General features: G+C 41.0%; 1 protein-coding gene across 15 annotated transcripts in view; it reads left to right on the plus strand.

Annotated features, from left to right (window-relative positions):
• RAVER2 (ribonucleoprotein, PTB binding 2) overlaps positions 1 to 20,487 on the plus strand; it is a 77,408-nt gene that overhangs the window by 6,475 nt on the left and 50,446 nt on the right. For all 15 annotated transcript variants that reach the window (XM_075067685.1, XM_075067676.1, XM_075067679.1 and 12 more), the window contains exon 2: positions 18,261 to 18,327. In XM_075067685.1, coding sequence (XP_074923786.1) covers positions 18,261 to 18,327 — 67 coding nt within the window. The remainder of the gene's footprint in view (positions 1 to 18,260; positions 18,328 to 20,487) is intronic.

The following is a 20,487-nucleotide window of genomic DNA, read 5'->3' on the forward strand; positions in this document are numbered from 1 at the left end:
TCCCCTACAAATCCCTATCAGTTCTTTCTGTACTTCCACAGTCACATAAACACCACCCTATACCGGAAACCTACTGACCGCAATACTTACCTACATGCCTCTAGTTTTCATCCAGACCACACCACACATCCAGTTGTCTTCAGCAACCTCTATGATACAATCGATTTGATCCACACCCTCAGACAGAGACAACACCTACAATGATCTCTATCAAGTGTTCTTACAACTACAGTACCACCTGCCGAGTGAAGAAACAGATGACAGAAGCAAGAGTACCCAGAAGTCACCTACTACAGGACAGACCCAACAAAAAAGTAACCGAATGCCACCAGCCATCACCTTCAGCCCCCAACTAAAACCTCTCCTGCTCCGTGCATCATCAAGGTTTTACAACCTATCCTGAAGGACGATCCATCTCTCGTACAGATCTTGGGAGAGGCACGTCCTTGCTTACAAACAGCCCCCAACCTGAAGCAAATATTCACCAGCAACCGCAGACCACACAACAAAACACTAACCCAGGAAACCTATCCTTGCAACAAGGTCTGTTGCCAACTCTGTCCACATATCTATTCATGGGACATCATCATAGACCTAATCACATCAGCCACACTATCAGAGGCTCGTTCACTTGCACGCCTACCAATGTGATATATGCCATCATGTGCCAGCAATGTCCTCTGCATGTACATTGGCCAGACCAGACAGTATCTAAGTAAAAGAATAAATGGACACAATCAGACCCATGCCACGCTACAGAGGAAGGCCGAAAAACCTCCAGGGCCTTCTGCCAATCGCCCTGGAGGAAAATTCCTTCCCGACCCCATATGGCGATCAGCTAAACCCTGAGCATTGTGGCAAGACTCACCAGCTCAGCACCAAGAAAGATTCTCTGCAGTAACCAGTTCCCATCCCATCCAACATCCCCTCACAGACCATGAGCAGACTTTATCTTCGCGATAATCCAAGATCAATTGCCCAAATGTAACTATCCCATCATAACATCACAATCATCAGTCCTGGTCTAGGGGTGTTATAAAATGTGTATGGGTAGGGTTTTGTGGCCTGCCTTGTGCAGGAGGTCAGACTAGATGATCATATTGGTCCCTTCTGACCTATGAGTCTATGAGTCTATGAGATGTCAAGAATTATAACATTCAAAAACCAGTTGAAGAACACTTCAGTCTCTCTGGTCACTCAATTACAGACCTAAAAGTTGCAATATTACAACAGAAACTTCAAAAACAGACTCCAATGAGAGACTGCTCAATTGGAATTAAATTTGCAAACTGGACACCATTAAATTAGTCCTGAATAAAGACTGTAAGTGGATGGGTCATTACACAAAGTAAAACTATTTCCCATGTTTATTCCTTCACTTCCCCTCCCCCTCGCAGTTCCTCACGCCTTCTTTTCAACTGCTGCAAGTGGACCATTTTGATTACCACTACAAACCGTTTTTTTCTCTATTGCTGATAATAGCTCACCGTAACTGATCACTCTCCTTATAGCGTGTATGGTAACACCCATTGTTTCATGTTGTGTGTGTGTGTGTGTGTGTGTGTGTGTGTATATATCTCTTCCTACTGTAGTTTCCACTCCATGCATCTGATAAAGTGGGCTGTAGCCCATGAAAGCTTATGCTCAAATAAAATTTTTAGTCTCTAAGGAGCCACAAGTACTCCTGTTCTTTTTGTCTTCCTGGAGTGCCTTTTCAGCAACTTGATGGTCCCGTGGCCCGACTATTGTTTGGCAGGCTTCCTTTTTGTGATGTACTTAAAAAATATTTGCTATTAGGTTTTTGTGTCTTTTGCTAGTTGCTTTTCAAATTCTTTTTTGGTCTGCCTAATTATACTTTTACACTTGATTTGTGAGAGTTTATGTTCCTTTCTGTTGTCCTCAGTAGGATTTGACATCCAATTGTTAAAGGATGTCGTTTTGTCTCCAACTGCCTCTTTACACTGTTGTTCAGCTAGGATGGCACTCTTTAGTCCTCTTATTGTTTTTATTTTATTTGGGGTAAGCAAATAGTTTGAGGCTCAATTATAGTGCTTTTAAAAAGTTTCCATGCATCTTCCAGTCAATTCACTCTTTGTGACTGTTCCCTTTAATTTTAATTTAAGTACCTTCCTCATTTTTGTGTAGTTCCCTTGTTTGAAGTTAAATCTCCTGGGCTGGGTTTCTTTGGTGTTCCCCCTCTGAAAGGATGTTAAATTTAATTACATTGTGGTCATTATTACCAAAAACTGCAGCTATATTCAACTCTTGGATCAGATCCAGTGTCCCACTAAATCTAGGACTAAATCAAGAATTGCCTATCCCTTTGTGGATTCCAGGGCAAGCTACTCCAAGAATCAGTCATTTATGGTGTCTAGAAATTTTATCTCTGCATCCCATCTTGAGGTGACAGGTTCCCAGCAAATATGGGATAGTTGAAATCTCCCATTATTATTGGGGTTTTTGGGGTTTTTGCCCCTCTAATTTCCATGAGCATTTTACAGTCACTGTCATCATCCTTGTCAGATGACTGGTAGTATATTCCTACTGCTATATTCTTCTTATTTAAGCATGGAATTTCTATCCATACTGATATTATGCTTCAGTTTTATTCATTTAAGATTTTTATTATATTTGACTTTATGCTTTCTTTCACATATAGTGGCACTCCCCAACCAGCGCGGCCTAACATTCCTGTATTTTTTGTACCCTGGTATTACCATGTCCCATTACTTATCATTCCACCAACATTCTGTGATGCATATTGTGTCAATATCCTCATTTAATACCAGGCACTCAAATTCACCTATCTTAATATTTAGGCTTCTTGCATTTGTAAATAAGCACTTATAACTTTTGCCAGTATATAGTTGGTCTGCCTTCATGTGGTATCGTTGAATGGGACTCTTTTTCATTGACTGTTTCTCTTCAGATCTTATTTGTACTTTATCAACTTCTATCCTTTCCTGTTTACTAGGATATAAACTAGCCCCTTTAATAAATCATCTCCTAAGGGATGTGTCTATTGAACCATGTGCACCTCAACACCTGTCAGCTTTCCCTCAGCCCTTAGTTTAAAAATTCCTCAAACATTTTCAATTTTACATGCCAACAACCTGGTTTTGGTTTGATTTAGGTGGAGCCCATTCTTCCTCTGTAGGCTCTTCCTTTCCCGAAAGATTCCCCAGTTCCTAATAAACATAAATCCCTCTTCAAACACCATTGTCTCATCCACACAATTATACCCTGCAGTTCTGCCTGTCTGACTGGCCCTGCATTTGGAACTAGACCAGGGATAGACAACCTATGGCACGAGTGCCAAAAGGCTCCATGTGAGCTGATTTTCAATGGCACTCACGCTACCCGGGTCCTGGCCACCAGTCCGGGGGGCTCTGCATTTTAATTTAGTTTTAAATGAAGCTTCTTAAACATTTTAGAAACCTTATTTACTTTACATACAACAATAGTTTAGTTATATATTATAGACTTATAGAAAGAGACCTTCTAAAAATGTTAAAATGTGTTACTGGCACGCAAAACCTTAAATTAGATTGAATAAATGAAGACTCAGCACACCATTTCTGAAAGGTTGCCGATCCCTGAACTAGACACATTTCAGAGAATGCTACTATGGAGGTTCTGGACTTTAGTCTCTTACCTAGTAGCCTAAATTTGCCCTCGAGGACCTCTCTCCTACCTTTCCTTTGTCATTGGTACCTGCATATATATCACAACCACCAGCTCCTCCCCAGCACTGCACATAGGTCTGTCTAGATGTCTGGAGAGGTCTGCAACCTTTGCACCCAGCAGGCAATTCACCATGCGGTTCATCGCACACCCAGCTCTCTATAGTTCTAATGATCAAATCCCTGTTACTGTTACCTGTCTCTGACTAAGAACAGGGGCCTCATCATGCCGGTTGTCCGCAAGGCAAGTAATCATACTTGCTGCATTCCGTGCAATAAACTGGGTAGCCCCACTCTGCTGCTGGAGTTATGTCTGCATTCTTTTTACTCTTGAAGTGTGTGTGTGTGTGTGTGTGTGTGTGTGTGTGTGTGTGTGTGTGTGTGTGTGTGTGTGTGTGTGTGTGTGTGTGTGTGTGTGTTGTTCCCCTGAATGCTACATTTGGTGGCTACTCTGAACTGTTTCTCACACTGTCATTCATTTAAAATGCTATTAATGTAATTAAAGTTTATTTTAAAAAGATCTTCAAAATAAGGGGTTTTATTTTTGAGTTTGCAATAGCAAGAAATACTATTTGTGTCTTTGGGCATTTTCTTTGCCCATTTCATTGGGGCTTTATTACTGCTTTTTGGGAGTCCAAGGATTTGCATGTTATATTGTAAGCAGTATACCATTATGTGGATGTTTAACAGTACAGTACCATGGATACAATTTGGTATAGGATATATAAGAAGTCTCTGACTATACCAGGGAGCCTTTTTTTTTTCCCCCAAGGTTGCCATATTTGTTTCTGAAGACTGAGAAATTTAGTCCACTCACAAGTTAACAGTTAAGCCTTGAAATCCGAAGGAAAACTACACAAGTCATTGGAAGCTCATCGTGTTGTACACTTTTGCTTCCTGAGGCAAAACTTGAAAATTAGCATAGTCAGTATGCCAGCAATTGAATTAGATGATACTGTGACCACTCACTGTCAGAAACCAATGTATTTGAAAATACAGGCTTCAAAACAAATATCACGTACAGGAGGGGTCTCAAACTCAATTTACCTTAGTGCTAGTCCTCAAATCCTCCCAGCGGGCCAATAATGTCACTGAAGATGTGTTCAGAAAAGAAAACATTTATATTGTATTTTTTATTTCAGATTTCTTAGAAATAATAAAACTATCATACAACTTTATACAATTCTTTGCCTGCCAGAGTTTTAGGGTTTACCAGACACTTGGCAATCCTTCAATTCAGTCAGTTTGTTGATGTTTGGACTCAGTGACTGAGCAGTTGAAACCTTCAGGATTGCAGCAAGGTGTCCATCAGATAGTTGTGTTCAGTTTTTTTGACTTGTTTGTATTCATTGTGGAAAAAAGTGACCCTGCCTCCATGGCTGACTCTGCCCAGCAACTAATGATGCTGCCTCCATGGCTGACTCTGCCTGGCGACTAGTGATGATAACTCTGTCCCTCTCCCCTAGCCAATGGGAGCTGCGAGGGGCAGCGCCTGCAGCAGACATTGCCAGCAGCATGTCTGCATGTGTCTCCTCCGCAGGGCACAGTGAGGAAGTCCTTAGGCCGGAGATGTCCTGCAGGCCAGGACTTTGAGACCCCTGACTTACACCATCGGATGAGGGCTTTTGGAGATAATACTAATGCACATAACTGAAAATATATTTTAAAAGCAAAGCATCTGTATTTTTTAAACCAGTTATCAGTATGAGGTGTCATTGACCAGAATCAATACTTAGTGGCTTCTGCTCATTTAGGATATTCAAACAGCCCTCAATAATTAAGATTTTGTAGAATGAAAACTTCCATTAAAAATGATTCTAGCGTTTATAGTAGTGAAGAAAACATTTCAAATGTGAGCAGAGCATAATCTATGAGGAATTGGTTTCCTGAGTCTGCAGAGGGGCTGAAAAATGAGGTCTGAGATGTAAATTCCTCCACTTCATGTAAACAGGTGTGTTGACTCTCGAACCTAATAATGATAATGCAATAATCATATATTTAAATAATTTAGTTGCATAACTGTGCACCTAATTTACGGTTACCACAGTTGTTTGCAGTACATAAATCAGATCACAACACATATGAATAGACAAAAGGCAGAAATAGTAATTGTCCTACATTCCCTGAATTTTCTCACATTGAATGTAGAAATAGTGTTACTAACTACAAGTACATTCACTGTTTTTGCAGAACCTCCCGTTCTTATCACTAAAGCTGTGCTGTAGATCAAAGCTAGTATGTTTCTGACTTATTACACCACAAATAGTTACTCTAGTGTAAATAGGGGAGAACATTACTGGTTTGTTACCAGTTCTTTGCTTCAGTCAGCCACAACATACCCTGTATTGCCAACATCCATTTCTATGTGGTTATCTCAAAAAAATGGGTACTGTATGAATGGGTGAGTCATCCGATAAAATATAGCTGGCAGGTGTACAGAAGGATGTGGGTAAATTAGCTCAAACTGCTATTGCTTGATTAGGCAAACAGCGCCACAAGAAGATAATGACATTGAAGGTTTTATTGACAAGTATGACACACTGGGAATTTTTAAAAACATTTTTATGGTGCTTACATATGTCTCAGTTTCCCTCTGTATTTTGCATTGCCACCCAGTGGAGGCAAAACACTGTTCCAACAGTGCAGGAGACAGGCGGGTGTGTCACCTCACTGTCGGGGTGGAATGACTGGGTTGTTAAAGAACTGGTTGAAACCGGCTTAAATCAACAGAGGATCCAGAAGGACAATGAGAACCTTCAACGACTGAACTATCAACATCACTGAACTATCAACATTGAACAGCAGGAAATCCTGGCAGGCAGAATATGTGCACTGAGCTGGAGGACAAAGGAGGAGGAAAAGTTGTCTGGTGGTGGGAATAAGAGCTGCCCCTTGGCAGGACTCGCAGCTCTCACCTGAGTCCAAGGGCAAAGGGAAGAGATCCAGAAATGCAACCCATCATTGCATGGCTTGGCCAGGATGGACTGTGGGTTAACCTCTGTCTCTCTTCCCTAACCCAAGGTCTTTCAGATTCTGTATGACAGGTGGCTACTAAATTGTTACCTTGTCTTGAAAAGGCTGCCTGGAATCGTTGCACTACTCACTGAGAGCATTATTATCTGAAGTGGTACAGTGCATGCCTCCCACACCAGTCTGGTTCAGCTGAATTTGCTGCAGGAAGCCACAAAGAAGGACAGGGAACGCTGGTGCCTGAAGGCCCAGTCTCAGAGTCTTGGAGGCTATGGGCCTGCCCCGTGTGACTGTGTGTACCCTTGAGATTTGCCACACTAAAGCAATCACTCCAAAGGGACTGATTGCAGGCTGGAGCATAGACCAGACCCTGTGCGTTTATGACACAACCAAGGGACAATAACTTGTAATATGAAAGTCTGTCCATTTTATTATGATTCTCTGGTGTCAGTAATGGCATGAAGACATACATCATACAAATGGAGCTATTTCATAGTGCTCAGGGCAGAGAATTATGGGCACTTTCCAGGGTGCCTACCTGTGTCCAAGAACACTCTTGGAGGTTTTATACAAATTCCAAAATCATTCAGTTAATGATGTATGCTTGAGGGCATCGTGGGCATTCCCAACACGGTGGCTAGCAGAGCAGTTCATGCTGCTGTATTCTCCAACTGTGCAAATATATTAATTCCTCACAACTGACAGCACAGACACACCCTAGATGACAGAATAATAGCCAGAGACTGCTACCAATGAGGTAGCTGCTATATCACCAAACATCAACACACAATAAACAAGCAACCATTAAATGATCCAGGCTTGACATTACAGTGACAATCTATCTATGGCCTAGTCTACACTGGGGAGGATGTGTGGGGGAATTGATCTAAGTTACACAACTTCAGCTACATGAATAACGTAGCTGAAGTTGACGTACTTAGATCTACTTACCGTGGTGTCTTCACTATGGGTCGACTGCTGCCTCTTGCTGAACTGGAGTATAGGAGTCGATGGGAGAGCGCTCGGGGATTGATTTATCGCGTCTAGACTAGACACAATAAATTGATCCCCACTGGATCGATCGCTGCCCACCAATCTGGCTGGTAGTGAAGACATACTCTATATTAATTACACTCTAATATACATTTTCTGGCCAGGAAAGATGCACCATATGATAGTTTGGTAAAAAATATTGAATATTGAGGGGGACAGATATTTTTCTTGTCTCACCCCAGAGAATTTAATTGGATCCTGTGATTCTTTGGCATCTTGCCTACTGCCTTTTTACCTTGGGTAGTAATCAAGCAATAAACTGACTAATAAAAACAGATGACGCCACTCCAATGTTGCGAGGACAACTACATGCTAGAGGAGTGAGCTTCACAAAGACTGAAAGAGCATTTATTTAGAGACCACGTTTTGTAAAAAGCTGCTGCTGCTCACAAATGGTCCAACGTTCTTAACGTGGGCAGCTAAGCTCCATGGAGAACTAGGAAAGTGACTGGGATACTGGTGCACTCTGACTGTATTTTCCCAATAGTGAGCATAATGGTAAAGAAATAGTCTACTGACTGAGCTCCTGATTTAGCAAAAGTCATTGATATATTAGTACTTGGAAGTCTAAAGTATTATCAGAGTGGTATCTGGGCATCTTACATTCTCTAGTATGAGGTCTGTTCTCACTAGACCTCTCCCCCATAGCTTGTGAGTAGAAAGGACAGACTGAGTGGAGTTGGGGAACCTTGACCATCTGTTAGAGGAACACCCGAACAGCTATTTTTTAATATAGTTTTCATATAGGTGATATGGTAGAAAATTATTTTGAAAAAAAGTACATTGTTGTAAGCAGCAACAGATCTGATTAACAATCTTACTCCTGCCTGCAAACAAATGTAACACCAGGCCTTGTATCAAATAATTCCAACCAATTTTACAATTTTGACAATATAAAACTAACCAAAAGTTAAAGCATGCACACTCTTTGGATCAGAGGTTCAGACAGATGGCAGCCATAGCACGTGTGAGTTTAAAAAATCAAATTTTTTACAACATTCATTTGTCTATTAGTAAACAGGAACACTGTGTTAAAATGGAAAATTTAGAACAGTGTGTACCAGGGTTTGTCATGTCAAGAACAATGAGATAAAATAATATGCTAAAGGAATCAGATGAAGGTGCGTACTGGGAACTTGGTAAAAAGAGCAGAACAAAAAATGTGTTTAACTTGGACATGCTGGATTTAAGAGGACAAAGGATTGGAGAGCACTGCAGCTAAAACTGAACTGAGGAGTTGTGGAAGTGGAGACTTTCAAGGAAGACAATGAAGGTAGTAGTTAAGCATTCGTCAAAGGCCCAATCTAAAAAACCCTTATTCACATCAATAGCAAGTGGAATTTCTTGTAGAAATAAGTTTTAATTGCACAAGAAAAGGTTTGCAGATTGAACAACATGCCCCTGAGCAGGCAGACTCTCTTTAATACACATTTTTGATTTTTCCTATTCTCCTTCTACACTTTTACTCTATTCCCCAAGTAGGCCAGCATCCTCTCATTAGTCTTGTTAATCAGGTGCTGCAGACTGCACTGGATGGCTTTCTTCAGAATCTTCTTCCTGGAGAGGCAAAAGTGCTATATTTTCTTAGAAAAACAGGTGTTACTAGATGATGCATGGACAGGGAAACTTTCTAACATCTATTGAGGTTCATATATGATACTCATCACCATACTATCTGGACATCTCTACATCTGTGGCCAGGAGATGGCAAAAAACAAACAAGTAAATTAATATTTAATAACAATTGGTAATAGTCTACACAGCTGTGATTAAAGTTTCAAAAACTTCATGACCAAGACACATTTTGCTCTGAGGCCTTGGGAAGTACATAAAGTTTCTTAACATCATTTTGAGAGAGTCATTCCAATAAAGAACTTCAGACAGAACTTCAAGGTGCAACTGGAGATTAAAGCATAGGACACAGTCAATGTATAGTCGCATCCACAGGGGAAAACATTCATTTGCAAATGTCTCCTCTGTACATATTCATCTTTGTAACTATAATGTGTGTATGGTCATACAAATGGAGTTGTAAACTGCTATATAGACAAGATTTGATTTTGCTAGGCTGCATTCTTGCTATATGGTAAGTTAGGCTTCTGTTTTATTTTTGTGCTTATCTTTGTGGATTATGAGATTGGTTTCTGAGTTCGGAATTCTGTCTCAGAGTTCTTAATTGTCCCATTTGTCAGTCCTCATCAGTGCCTCATTAATTTCAGTATAAGTTGTTGTATATGAATTTGGTATAAATGAGCAGTTCAAAGACATCGGTGTCATGCCAGTAAGGATCTTTTATAGTTAATATCAGAATTGAAGGCTTGCCTCTCCTTGTTACTTGTTACTGAAATTTGGGGCAAGATCTTGTGACTGTAGTTTAGAAATAGGAGTCTAAATAGAACTGTTTAGCTTAGAAAAGCATACAGAGGGCATTAAAACTAAAGTATCAAATGATTCACTTGCTCTGAAAAAGAAAAGTGTTTTGCACTAAATGGATTGTTTTTAAAAGCTGTTACATTGTTCTATAGTCATGCATATTTCTGCTTTTATCCTGTGTTAATTTCTGCAACTAGAGATCAATATCTTTAATCATATGGAAGGGGATTTTCTCCTATAACAAAAGACACACAGAGGAGGGGAGTTGCAGGAGGACAGAAATCAAATTTTCATTTCGGTTCAGTGATTTAATTTTTTTTTTTTTTTGACAACCTTCCTATAGCTTGTGAAGCCAAAAAAGAGAGAGAGATTTTAGGAATCTATCAGAGACAGGTGCGGTCCATCTGAGATGGGGATTTACACTGTGTTTGCTGCTTGATGCCATGTGTCCACTTATTGTTAGTGTCCATCTTTGAGCCAATGGCAGGTTGCTACTTAGTGCTATGCCATCGTCATCATTTTTCTCCTTTCTCTCAGGGTTATGTACAATTTTTCCTCGTTGCTTTTTGATTGGAAATTTTAATGAACCCTGATAATTTGGAGAAATATTGTTCTTCCACACTCTCTCGTGTTCCAGACATTGAAGTAGCCAAGTCCCTTTGTGTCTCGGTCTCTCCTCGGTCATATTACTTGTATGTGAAAGGTTTACTGTGCTGGTAACTAGTACCATTCTTGCCATAAGCTGTCTATGCTCTTTTGTTTGCTGCTTTCCTTTGGGGTATTGTTTTTGTGGTTTTACTTCCTCTAGTCTAGTGCTCTCCCACATTTTTTATCTTCCATTTAGTTTACATGCTCCACTGTATGCTTACTGTGATGATCTAAAACTATAATTCCCTACACCTGTGCTTATCAATACACTATTCTGGCTTTGCAGATAAGGAAGTGTTTTGTTTTTCATTCCGTATGCAGAACAGTCCTTGGGAAACTATTGTTGTCATATCTTAATCAATATGCTAACTTTGTTTTGACAGTTCTCTGTGTTGTTATGCCAAAAATAAGTGAATATGAGAGAGTCCACAGGACAGTTGCTGGTAAATGGTGTTGCAAATATGACTTTGAATATCCAGAGAAGGACCAGTCAGTGTGCATTCCAAAAAATAGTTTGTGGCCCAGAAATTGCAGACTTTCCTTTCTTTCTAACTGCATAGATTATCCTGTGAGTGAGTCAGGAATGGTGTGGGTAAAATCTTTAGAGCCCTCCTCAGAATGGGCACCATCCATACCATAAGCAGGTGAAGGGGATCTCCCAGATCTTGCAGCCTTTACTTATGTGAGAAGTTCAGTTGAAGCAAGGAGTGAAAAATTGCAAATTCCTCAAAGTGAGGAATATGTCTTTGTATGTGATAGTACAGGGCAAAGGACAATGGAGCCCAATCTTGATTAGGGCTTTTGGGGTGTTAAAGCCTTTCCTGATGTTTAATATTTATGACTGTATCTGGCAACTGATGTGTGGTTTGAGGAACTGAACATCCTTAACCTAGCCAGTCAGTAGTTTACAGGAAATAAAAAAATAGTACAATTCTTTTTGTTTTATTATCTATACCTCTATTAATACAATCTAGTGCTGTATGTTGCATTTTTTTATACTGTACAGATAGGCTATGATTTTTCCACAATAACTAGCCTATATTTTTTCTGTTTAGCAAATTTTCATATTCCCTTGCTTGGTTCCTTTTCCAAAATTGGTTTATTTTATACCTACATTGAACTGCACTTATCTGTTGGCACAGTCATTTAAATGATCCAAAACCTTTTGAATCTTGATGCGTAGCTAGTTATTTGTTGTATACTGTCTAGAAACTTGGAGGGGTTTTTTCAGGGAGTTTTCCACCTTTCTGCTTTAACTGCCTGCACAAATGAAAATAATGCCTTTATTAGCAAAAGGTTTAAAAAAAACTGACTAGCCAATATATGTTGTTTTGCCCAACTAATTTAAAAACAAAATTTATCATGTCAAGAATATTTATGTGCAGTTCCATCATTCAGCCAGTTATTAAAGGCTAAGTTCTGAACCATTAAAGCAAGGTTTATATGGGCAACTTCACTAGACTCATTACTATGGGAACCCTGACAGGCACCATTATAATTGTTTTTTAGTTTTTGTTGCTAAAATAAAATCCTGTGCAGTGTTTAAACATGGCAACAGAACTTGCATTCAGCATGCCCTGAGGTTCATAATAGAAAGGTTGGATATTATTGCATACATTTGTTTGGAGTGGTAGTTCCTTGGCATGAAATGAGCTATTTATTTTTAAAATAATAGTATGGATTGTGCTGGTACAGTAGTAAGGTGGGTGTGTCTATTCCTGGCATGTTTACCATTAAAAAAATTCAGACAATAGGGCATACAGACAGACACTTCTCTGGAGCAGTCATCATTCCCTTTGAGAGATCCAGAGCTCAGAAAGACAATATATGATGAAAAGTAAAATAATAAGAGAAAGTTTAATATTTCTACCCAAGATTAGGCAGGACAATTAGCCGTGTATGCAGGAGTTGAAGAATTTTAAGTGCCGTAGAGAAAATAACAGATTTTCTACCATATAAACTTTATCTAACTGTTTATAATGTTTTTTAATCTTTTTTCTTAGACCACATCACAGAATTCGTTTTGATTTTTAAAGGTTATTTTAAAAGCTCCGATAGATTATTTTCTTATTTAAGCTTTAATTATACTAATGCTGTGTAGATTAACTAGCGAATGTTTGTTGAGGGCACTGAAGATTTAAGGAGCTGTGTAAGAGCTAAATATTATTAGTTTCCCGATTTTGTTTCTGTCCCAAGATGTTTAGCTCACAGTTCCTGACATAGTTCACATGTTTATGTGTGTATCGGTCATACTGAAGAAGGCAAAGCCGCACTCTGAACAGGAACAGAATGCACAAGGAAGTTGTGTCAGATTGGTCTTGTCCAGGATACAAGCACACATTAACACTGCTTTTGCAACATTAGAGATTGGAGGAACACCTATATCTGTTTCCAAGTGGCAGCTATAAGTTACTCACAGGAGTATAATTATGCCATGGCGACTCTGCCTCCTGTATGGAAGTGCATATTGCCATTAATTACAGCTTCTTCTTAGATTGTTGATGTGATACATTAAAATACTATGACAGGCTTCAGAGTGGTAGCCATGTTAGTCTGTATCAGCAAAAACAACGAGGAGTCCTTCTGGCACCTGAGAGACTAACGAATTTACTGAGGCATAAGCGTTCGTGGGCTAGAGCCCACTTCATCAGATACATGAAGTGAAAAATACAGGAGCAGGTATAAATACATGAAAGGATGGTAGTTGTCAGCTGTGTCTAGACTCTAGAGCAGTGGTCCCCAACCTTTTTGGCTGGCGGGCGCCAGCGGAAGGACCACAGCAGCGGCAGAGCACCCACCGAAATGCCGCAGCAGCGACGCCTCTCGATGATGTCAGCAAGAGGCATCCCTACTGAAATTCGGGGGCGATGCCTCTCGATGACATCAGCAAGAGGTGTCCCCGCCGAAATTCGGGGGCGACGCCTCTCGATGACATCACTTGTCGGCGACAAGTGTCATCATCGAGAGGCGTCCCCACTGCAGCATTTCAGTGGGTGCTCTCCCGGGGGCCAGGACGTGGGCGCATTAAGATGCCCCCATGGGCGCCATGGCGCCTGCGGGCACCACGTTGGGGACCACTGCTCTAGAAGAATCATTTCATTTGTAAATAAGAGAGAAAATTCCTTTAGTAGAGGCAGTTTAAATTTTATTATGATTGCCATTAACCTGGTTAGAGCCAATGGGTCTGATAAACATCCTTCATTTGGGTTAAATGGAGGGAGCAGTTAAGGACTTTTTACACCATGATAGCTGGAAACAATAGAATCCACAGCCCAAGGTTCTCGGCCATAAGGCCAGGCCTGAGCAAGAACTAACCCAGGGAGAATAAGAGTTTTCTCTGGGACTGGTTGAAAATGCAAAGCTTAAGGGATTGTTGTTATTTACCATGCTTAATGCAATAGTGCCTGTGAGCCAGCCAAGAGTGGGACCCCATTGTGGTGAGGCACTGTACAAACAGAGTAGTAGATGTTCCCCACCTCAAAGAGCTTGGTTGTTGGTGAGTCTGCTTGAGAGACAGAAATCCCAGGGAGTGGCAGTAGCAGTGGTAAGCTTGGTCCTGAGTAGGAGAAGAGACAGAGCCCCAATGGCATAGAACTGACTGGAGGAAATTGCGAGTAAGCAAACTACCTGCTTTGTTTTCACTGTGTCCAGAGAAACAGGACTTCCTGTACATTCTTTGTACATAAACAAGACTGCACCAAAGCATATAGGGTGACAGGGCCAGGCCAGACAGCTACAGGTGAGTGCTCACACTGGGTGCTGGGAAGTGGGCCCCAGGTTAAGCAGGTACCTTTTCCCCTGGTAATTGAACAGGGTTTACTCCAGGTTAATTAGGACACCCAGGGCCAATCACGGGCCTGCAGGACCTTTTAAAAGCCTCCCTTCCAGTGAGATAGGCACATGCAAGCATGCTACTGGAGAGCCAGACAGTGCAGACACTGACAGACTCCAGGAGGGAGACCTCACAAGTACAGAGGTGAAGAGCAGAGGAAACCCTGCCCAACAAGGCATATAGCCCTTCTGGGCCCCAGAGGTTTGGAGGAAGAGACCCTGCCAGAGGGGAGAGACTGAACTGGGTGTCTGGCCTGCCAGCACTATGCCCAGAGGAGCTACCACAGCCTAAGAGGCTCCCCTCTTCCTCCCCTGTCAGGGAGGCTGGGAGGAACCCCTGCTCAGGCAAGGTGGGGACAGTAAACCCAGGAGCATGAGGAAAATTCCCAGGGAGAGAGGAATCCCCTAGCCCACCGCTAAGGGGAAGCGCAGAACCCACTGGGACAGAGAAGGAGCTCTGCCACAATAGTTAGGTGTGGCAGGATTCGATTTTAATTGAGAGATGGCATGTTGGCAAACATTAATTTCATCTGATGCACTGACAATGACAAAAAAAAAAATCGATTGGTAAGAGGGAGTGCCGCCTCCCCTCTCGTTCCTGTCAGGATCATGTGTCACCAACCCTGTGGCAACAGAGAGAACCTTCTGCAGCCTCATTCTGTCACAGCCCAGCTCCCTCTCTCCCCAGACTGCAGAGCTGGTGACACCTGTTCCCTGCAGGCACAAGGTGTGGGGAAGGCTACGGTCTTGGCACAGGTTGTGCCTGCAGGGACTGGGTGTCACCAGCCCTGCAAGTGTGCAGGGAACCCACTGCACCCCCTGTAGTTTTAATTTTTCTGTAATAAAGCGCAAGCAGGAAGACAGGGTAAACATTTGAAAATGTGACTCATGCGCCCAAATCCCATAAGTGCATTTGAAAATTTTACCCAGACTTAAAATAGTTATATATAGACAGATATTTACATAACCACTTAAACTAAAGACTTAATCCAGACTTTTAAATGTATTTAAAAAGTCACTATGATGTGTTTAATTTTATTTGTTTATGTAAATGATGCTGCCACTGAAATACTACATGCAATCAAATGCACAATCCTGCAACTGGCTCCATGTGGACCTCTGAAGCCAAAAGGAGTTTATACAGGCTCAGGGATCTGCCTGCACAGAACCCTTTAGCTCAGTGGATTGCTTTTCTTCTGAACAACTGTTTCTGTTGTTAGTTTTCCATCTGTTACATATCACTGTGCTAACTTTTCGAAGAGTTGCTTTCAAGTTTGAAAGACTATACCTTTCTTTTTTTTCCTTGCTTTTGTTTGTAAAGTCCAAGTAATATTTGATGCCTTTCCCCAAGTAAATACTTCAGTTCTTACGTTTGTCACTAAAATAAATCCACGCTATTAACCCCTCACTTTTGAGCAGCTGTACAATAATGTACCTGTGTATGAGTGACATAGAACACATCATTTTGGTGAGACTTTAGCATCAAGGTTTTATAATATTGGTGCAAATGAGTTTTTTAAAATTATGAACAAAATCTTTAGTGTGTTCTTTAAAATTGATTTACTTTTTTAAAAAGTGCTCTCTCTTTTAAAATCCATTCATGTGCTCATCTTAATTTAATCATCACCAAGTAGATGCATTTATCACATTCAGTTTTCACTCTCAATTAAATTTCCAGCAAGATTGCAGATTATTGTTGCTGAATGAAGATTTGGTTCAGAAATGGTTTTCCCAAAACAACATCATTGTGCATTTGGACTAATATTTTGCTGTTACTGCATCACATAGTAAAACTTTGGTAAATCTGATCGCATTATTTTTCTTAAAGATGAAACAGATAAGAGCTATAGACCTTGCCCACCTTGTGTAAGTGGAACAGCTAATAACTTCTCTGGATTCTGCAACATTACTCTCTTGCTAGTCCCTAGGAAGTACAAAAGTGCGAAGAAAACTACATCTTCCACCAATCTGCTTCTCTTGGATGAGAGTTTAGCATCACAACTCTATTGAAGAGAGTGTATTCTTCTGGGTTACATTCAGATAACCTACATGTTCTAAATCTTTGGACTGCTCCTTGTGTATTTTGTTATTTAGAAGGCACATTCACATCACATCTGAGTATGGGATGGTTGAGTGTCAGAGGAGCAGTGTCATATTTTATTAATATGGCATTTGACAGCTGTTAGCCAGTGAAATGCGAGACTGGTTTGAATAAAAGAATACACTCGATCCTGCTGAGATTAAACCTATTAACCTGTAAGCCATGTATACTGAATTAGCAGACTAGCAAAATGAGTGTGTGCTGTGCTACTGGAAATCATGTATAATTGAACCCTCTTATATAATGGTTGATTATTTTGCTCAGTTGAATGGAGTTTCATTATAACACTAGAGTGTTTACCTGAGAAAAAGATTCAGTATGTTCATGTCACTTCTTTCACCTTCAGACTGGTAGACTGGTCCTTTCTTTACCCACTGCATTGGAAGGGACACTGGTTAGTGTTTTGTGTGTGGCACACATTTGTGGAAGACCGCATCTTCACTTATAGTGGCGAAGAGATGTACAAGTTTGGGAACTAGGGATTCACGCTTACTACTGCTTCCTCTCCCATGGGAGGATAATGGCTGCTTCCTTCTCCTCCTGCTCTACTTGGGCAGAGTAGCAGAGGAAGGGGACATGATAATCCACTTGGAATGTAGCATCGAACACCTGTTGATACTGGCTGCATTCCAAGGAGGAATTTCAGAGTAGAAGTCAATTATAATGGAGGGAATATTCACCACAAGAGTAGTAAAAGTCCACTGAATTTTACTCGAGCAATTTGGGGTTTCCATTGCCACTGCATTCTACACTGAGAAATTACACTATGTTAGAACAGGAGATTGAGGAGTTGTAGGAAATCATGAGATGAAAACAACTCAGCATAGAGAGTGACTCTCATAGTTAACCCTAGGGTTCACCACAGCTTGCTAATGTGGTGTTATCTTCATTATGTCTCTATGTATATCTTCTATATCATGTTACTTATGATTCCTAAACGTTGTGCGTAATATAATGTAATTTTCTAATGTAAACAAAACCAGTAAGGAGGGTTTCAGAATAAGAGAGTTCACAGAGAGAGTAAATGGGTTCTTCCTAATTCTATCAGAAAAGATTTTCATGTTTGTTTTCTTTAACTGTTATGTCCTTTTTCTTTATAAAAATGGAGTCGTCATGTCACACCTTTGCTTTGCCTACTCTCAGAGGCTGAAACGTGGAGAATTACTGATTTGAACTTGTATCAGAGGGGTAGCCGTGTTAGTCTGGATGTGTAAAAAGTGACAGAGTCCTGTGGCACCTTAAAGACTAACAGACGTATTGGAGCATAAGCTTTCGTGGGTGAATACCCACTTCATTCATCTGACGAAGTGGGTATTCACCCACGAAAGCTTATGCTCCAGTATGTCTGTTAGTCTATAAGGTGCCCCAGGACTCTTTGTCGCTTTTCTTTGAACTTGGTTCTCTCATATGGGATAAGATACTGCTCTGGTGTTGTGACTCTTAACTCCTTTATAAACAGATCTTTGATAATATGTCTAAAGTGTAACTACTTGTTTGTTGGGAATGTTTCAGTATAATATAACTGGAAAATTGAGCTGAATTTCATTTTTGTTTTGTTTTTGATTTGATGGGTTGCTTTTTGTGATGTTTGTCTTTTCTAGGAAATCCATGAACTATTCAAAGATTATGAATTAAAGTACTGTTATGTGGACAGAAATAAAAGAACAGGTAAGAATTTAGAATATTCCAGTATTTAAGACTGTATGTTTCCTGGTAACACATTTACATTCTCTGATAGATAGAACTAGCAGTCAACTTCTTTTGCCACATATGAAATCATCAGATTGTGTCTGCCCACTACTTTAACTATTCCTAGACTTATTCTTTGTCTGCATAAATTGTGGCTGTTTCCAACTCCCATAAATGTCAATTAATGGGAAATGGAAAGCTTCATATTGACTTCAATGGGAGGTATATTGGGCCCATTATCTGTGAATCTATATTTATGACCCCTTCAGTAATGCACCCTTCGGATGGTTCTAGCTAAACTGCTTAATCCACTTGTGAAAGACTGATCCACTGGCCTCTGCTAGGACAAGCCCTGCACACCCAGATAACTCTGTAACAGAGGGGCTATTCTAGGTCTAGGTTTAGGGATTCCAGGTAATATAAGACAGAGAACAGATATACTCTATTTACTTAATCAGTTCTGAAGGCTGTGGAGGTTTTTGCCTTGTTTTGGAACTGAAGGGAATTATCAAGCTTTTAAGGATGATCTTCATGTTGAAAACCGTGTCAGTTTTGGCCTTGCTATATGTCTCCCAGGCATCTTTGCCAAGGTAATGGTGTTTCTGACGGCTGCGCTTAGCAAGTGTGGTGTGTTTGTGCAGCAGTCTCCTAATGATTTGCTTGTTTGCACAACCTGAAAATTGCCAAGTTTGGTAACAAGTGCTGCAGGCTGCTATGTATCAGTATCCTGTCTATTTCAGTGTTTTATTTTCTAGGTATTGTTTTGAAATGCTACTGGTTGAAGCTGTCATAGGAGGAAGGCATTAATCTTAATGTTTACTCTGGTTCCTCCAAATCTTATGTCAGCCCAGAATTACCAATCAGAAGAAATATTTTTCCTCTGGCCTTCTGCAGTTGGGTATTCTAGTTCAGAGATTCTCACAATAAAAATTTCGGTGGCTTCAGAGTGCGACCACCAGCTTTTGCTGGTGGCCGCTATGACAATTTTTCTTAGACTACTTAATTAACTTTAGGAAAAACAAATAAATATGCACATATACGTGTTCAAATCATTACAATTTATTTATGTAGGGTTTTTTTGCAGACTCAATAATAAAAATAATGTACAGTTCTCTATTTTTTTACTAGACCTACACAGAATAGAAACATAAATAAGGTGCTTTGCACATTCTTGTCTTTTGTTGTTATTGTTGTTTCTTTTTGGTTGCCTTTTCTTTAAAGACTTGCTAGCTAGTTTGTCTGCTGCTGCAAAAGGTAATATTTGTATGTTTGTTAATATCACTTTTCATAGACTTCCTACCTAGCTGGTGATATTAACAACCATACAAATACCAATTTTCACAGCAGACGTACTCAGCTCTGGCAAGCCAGGGGACAAATTAAGCCCTGGATGGGGAGATGGGTAGGGAGACAGTGGGGGCCAGGGGCAACTGGGAGGGGGCAGTGAGCCCAGGGGCCAGGCTGGAGCCTGCCACCCCATGGCCAGAGCCTGGGGCTGCAGGAGGCTGCAGGGGCCAGGGACAATGGTGAGGTTAAGGCCAGAGCTGGCACCCGCTGTCATGTGGCTGGGATCCAGGGCCAGAGCCCAAAGTCCCATGACTGGAGCCTGCCACCTGCCACTCCAGGCCAAAGCCCGAGCCTCACTACCCCCTGGGAAGGTGGGAAACTCATTGGCTGCATGCTCATCTAGCGTTTGTGGCTCCAGATGAGGGGAGGGCACAATCCCTTCTGGTGGCCCTGGGGGGAGAGGTACTGCTTTGCGCCTCCACCCCAGTCACTGCCCAGGAGGCTGTGGCACAAGAAAAGCCCCTCGTGGCCGCATTTGAGAAACGCTGTTCTAATTAGTTTTAGTTGCTGGGGGGGGGGGGGGCGTTGTTTTTTTTTTCTTTGACTGAAATTCTTACTACAGTTTAAGTGGAGGAGTGGCAGCCAGCTCCTTATTGGGGGCTGGCCTTACAGCTCTTGTTCCTTCCTCCCTCTACTGGAAGGGAAAACCTTACCCACTTGTGTGGGCCGGGGCACGAACACTCATATCGTTTCTTACCATTTGTCATAAACAGATGATTACGGGTTAATGCCTCTTTTACCTGTAAAAGGTTAAAAAGTTCACCCAGCCTAGCTAACACCAGACCAGAGGAA

Source organism: Chelonoidis abingdonii, chromosome 7 (genome assembly GCF_003597395.2).
Source record: "Chelonoidis abingdonii isolate Lonesome George chromosome 7, CheloAbing_2.0, whole genome shotgun sequence".
NCBI classification, from domain to species: domain Eukaryota; kingdom Metazoa; phylum Chordata; order Testudines; family Testudinidae; genus Chelonoidis; species Chelonoidis abingdonii.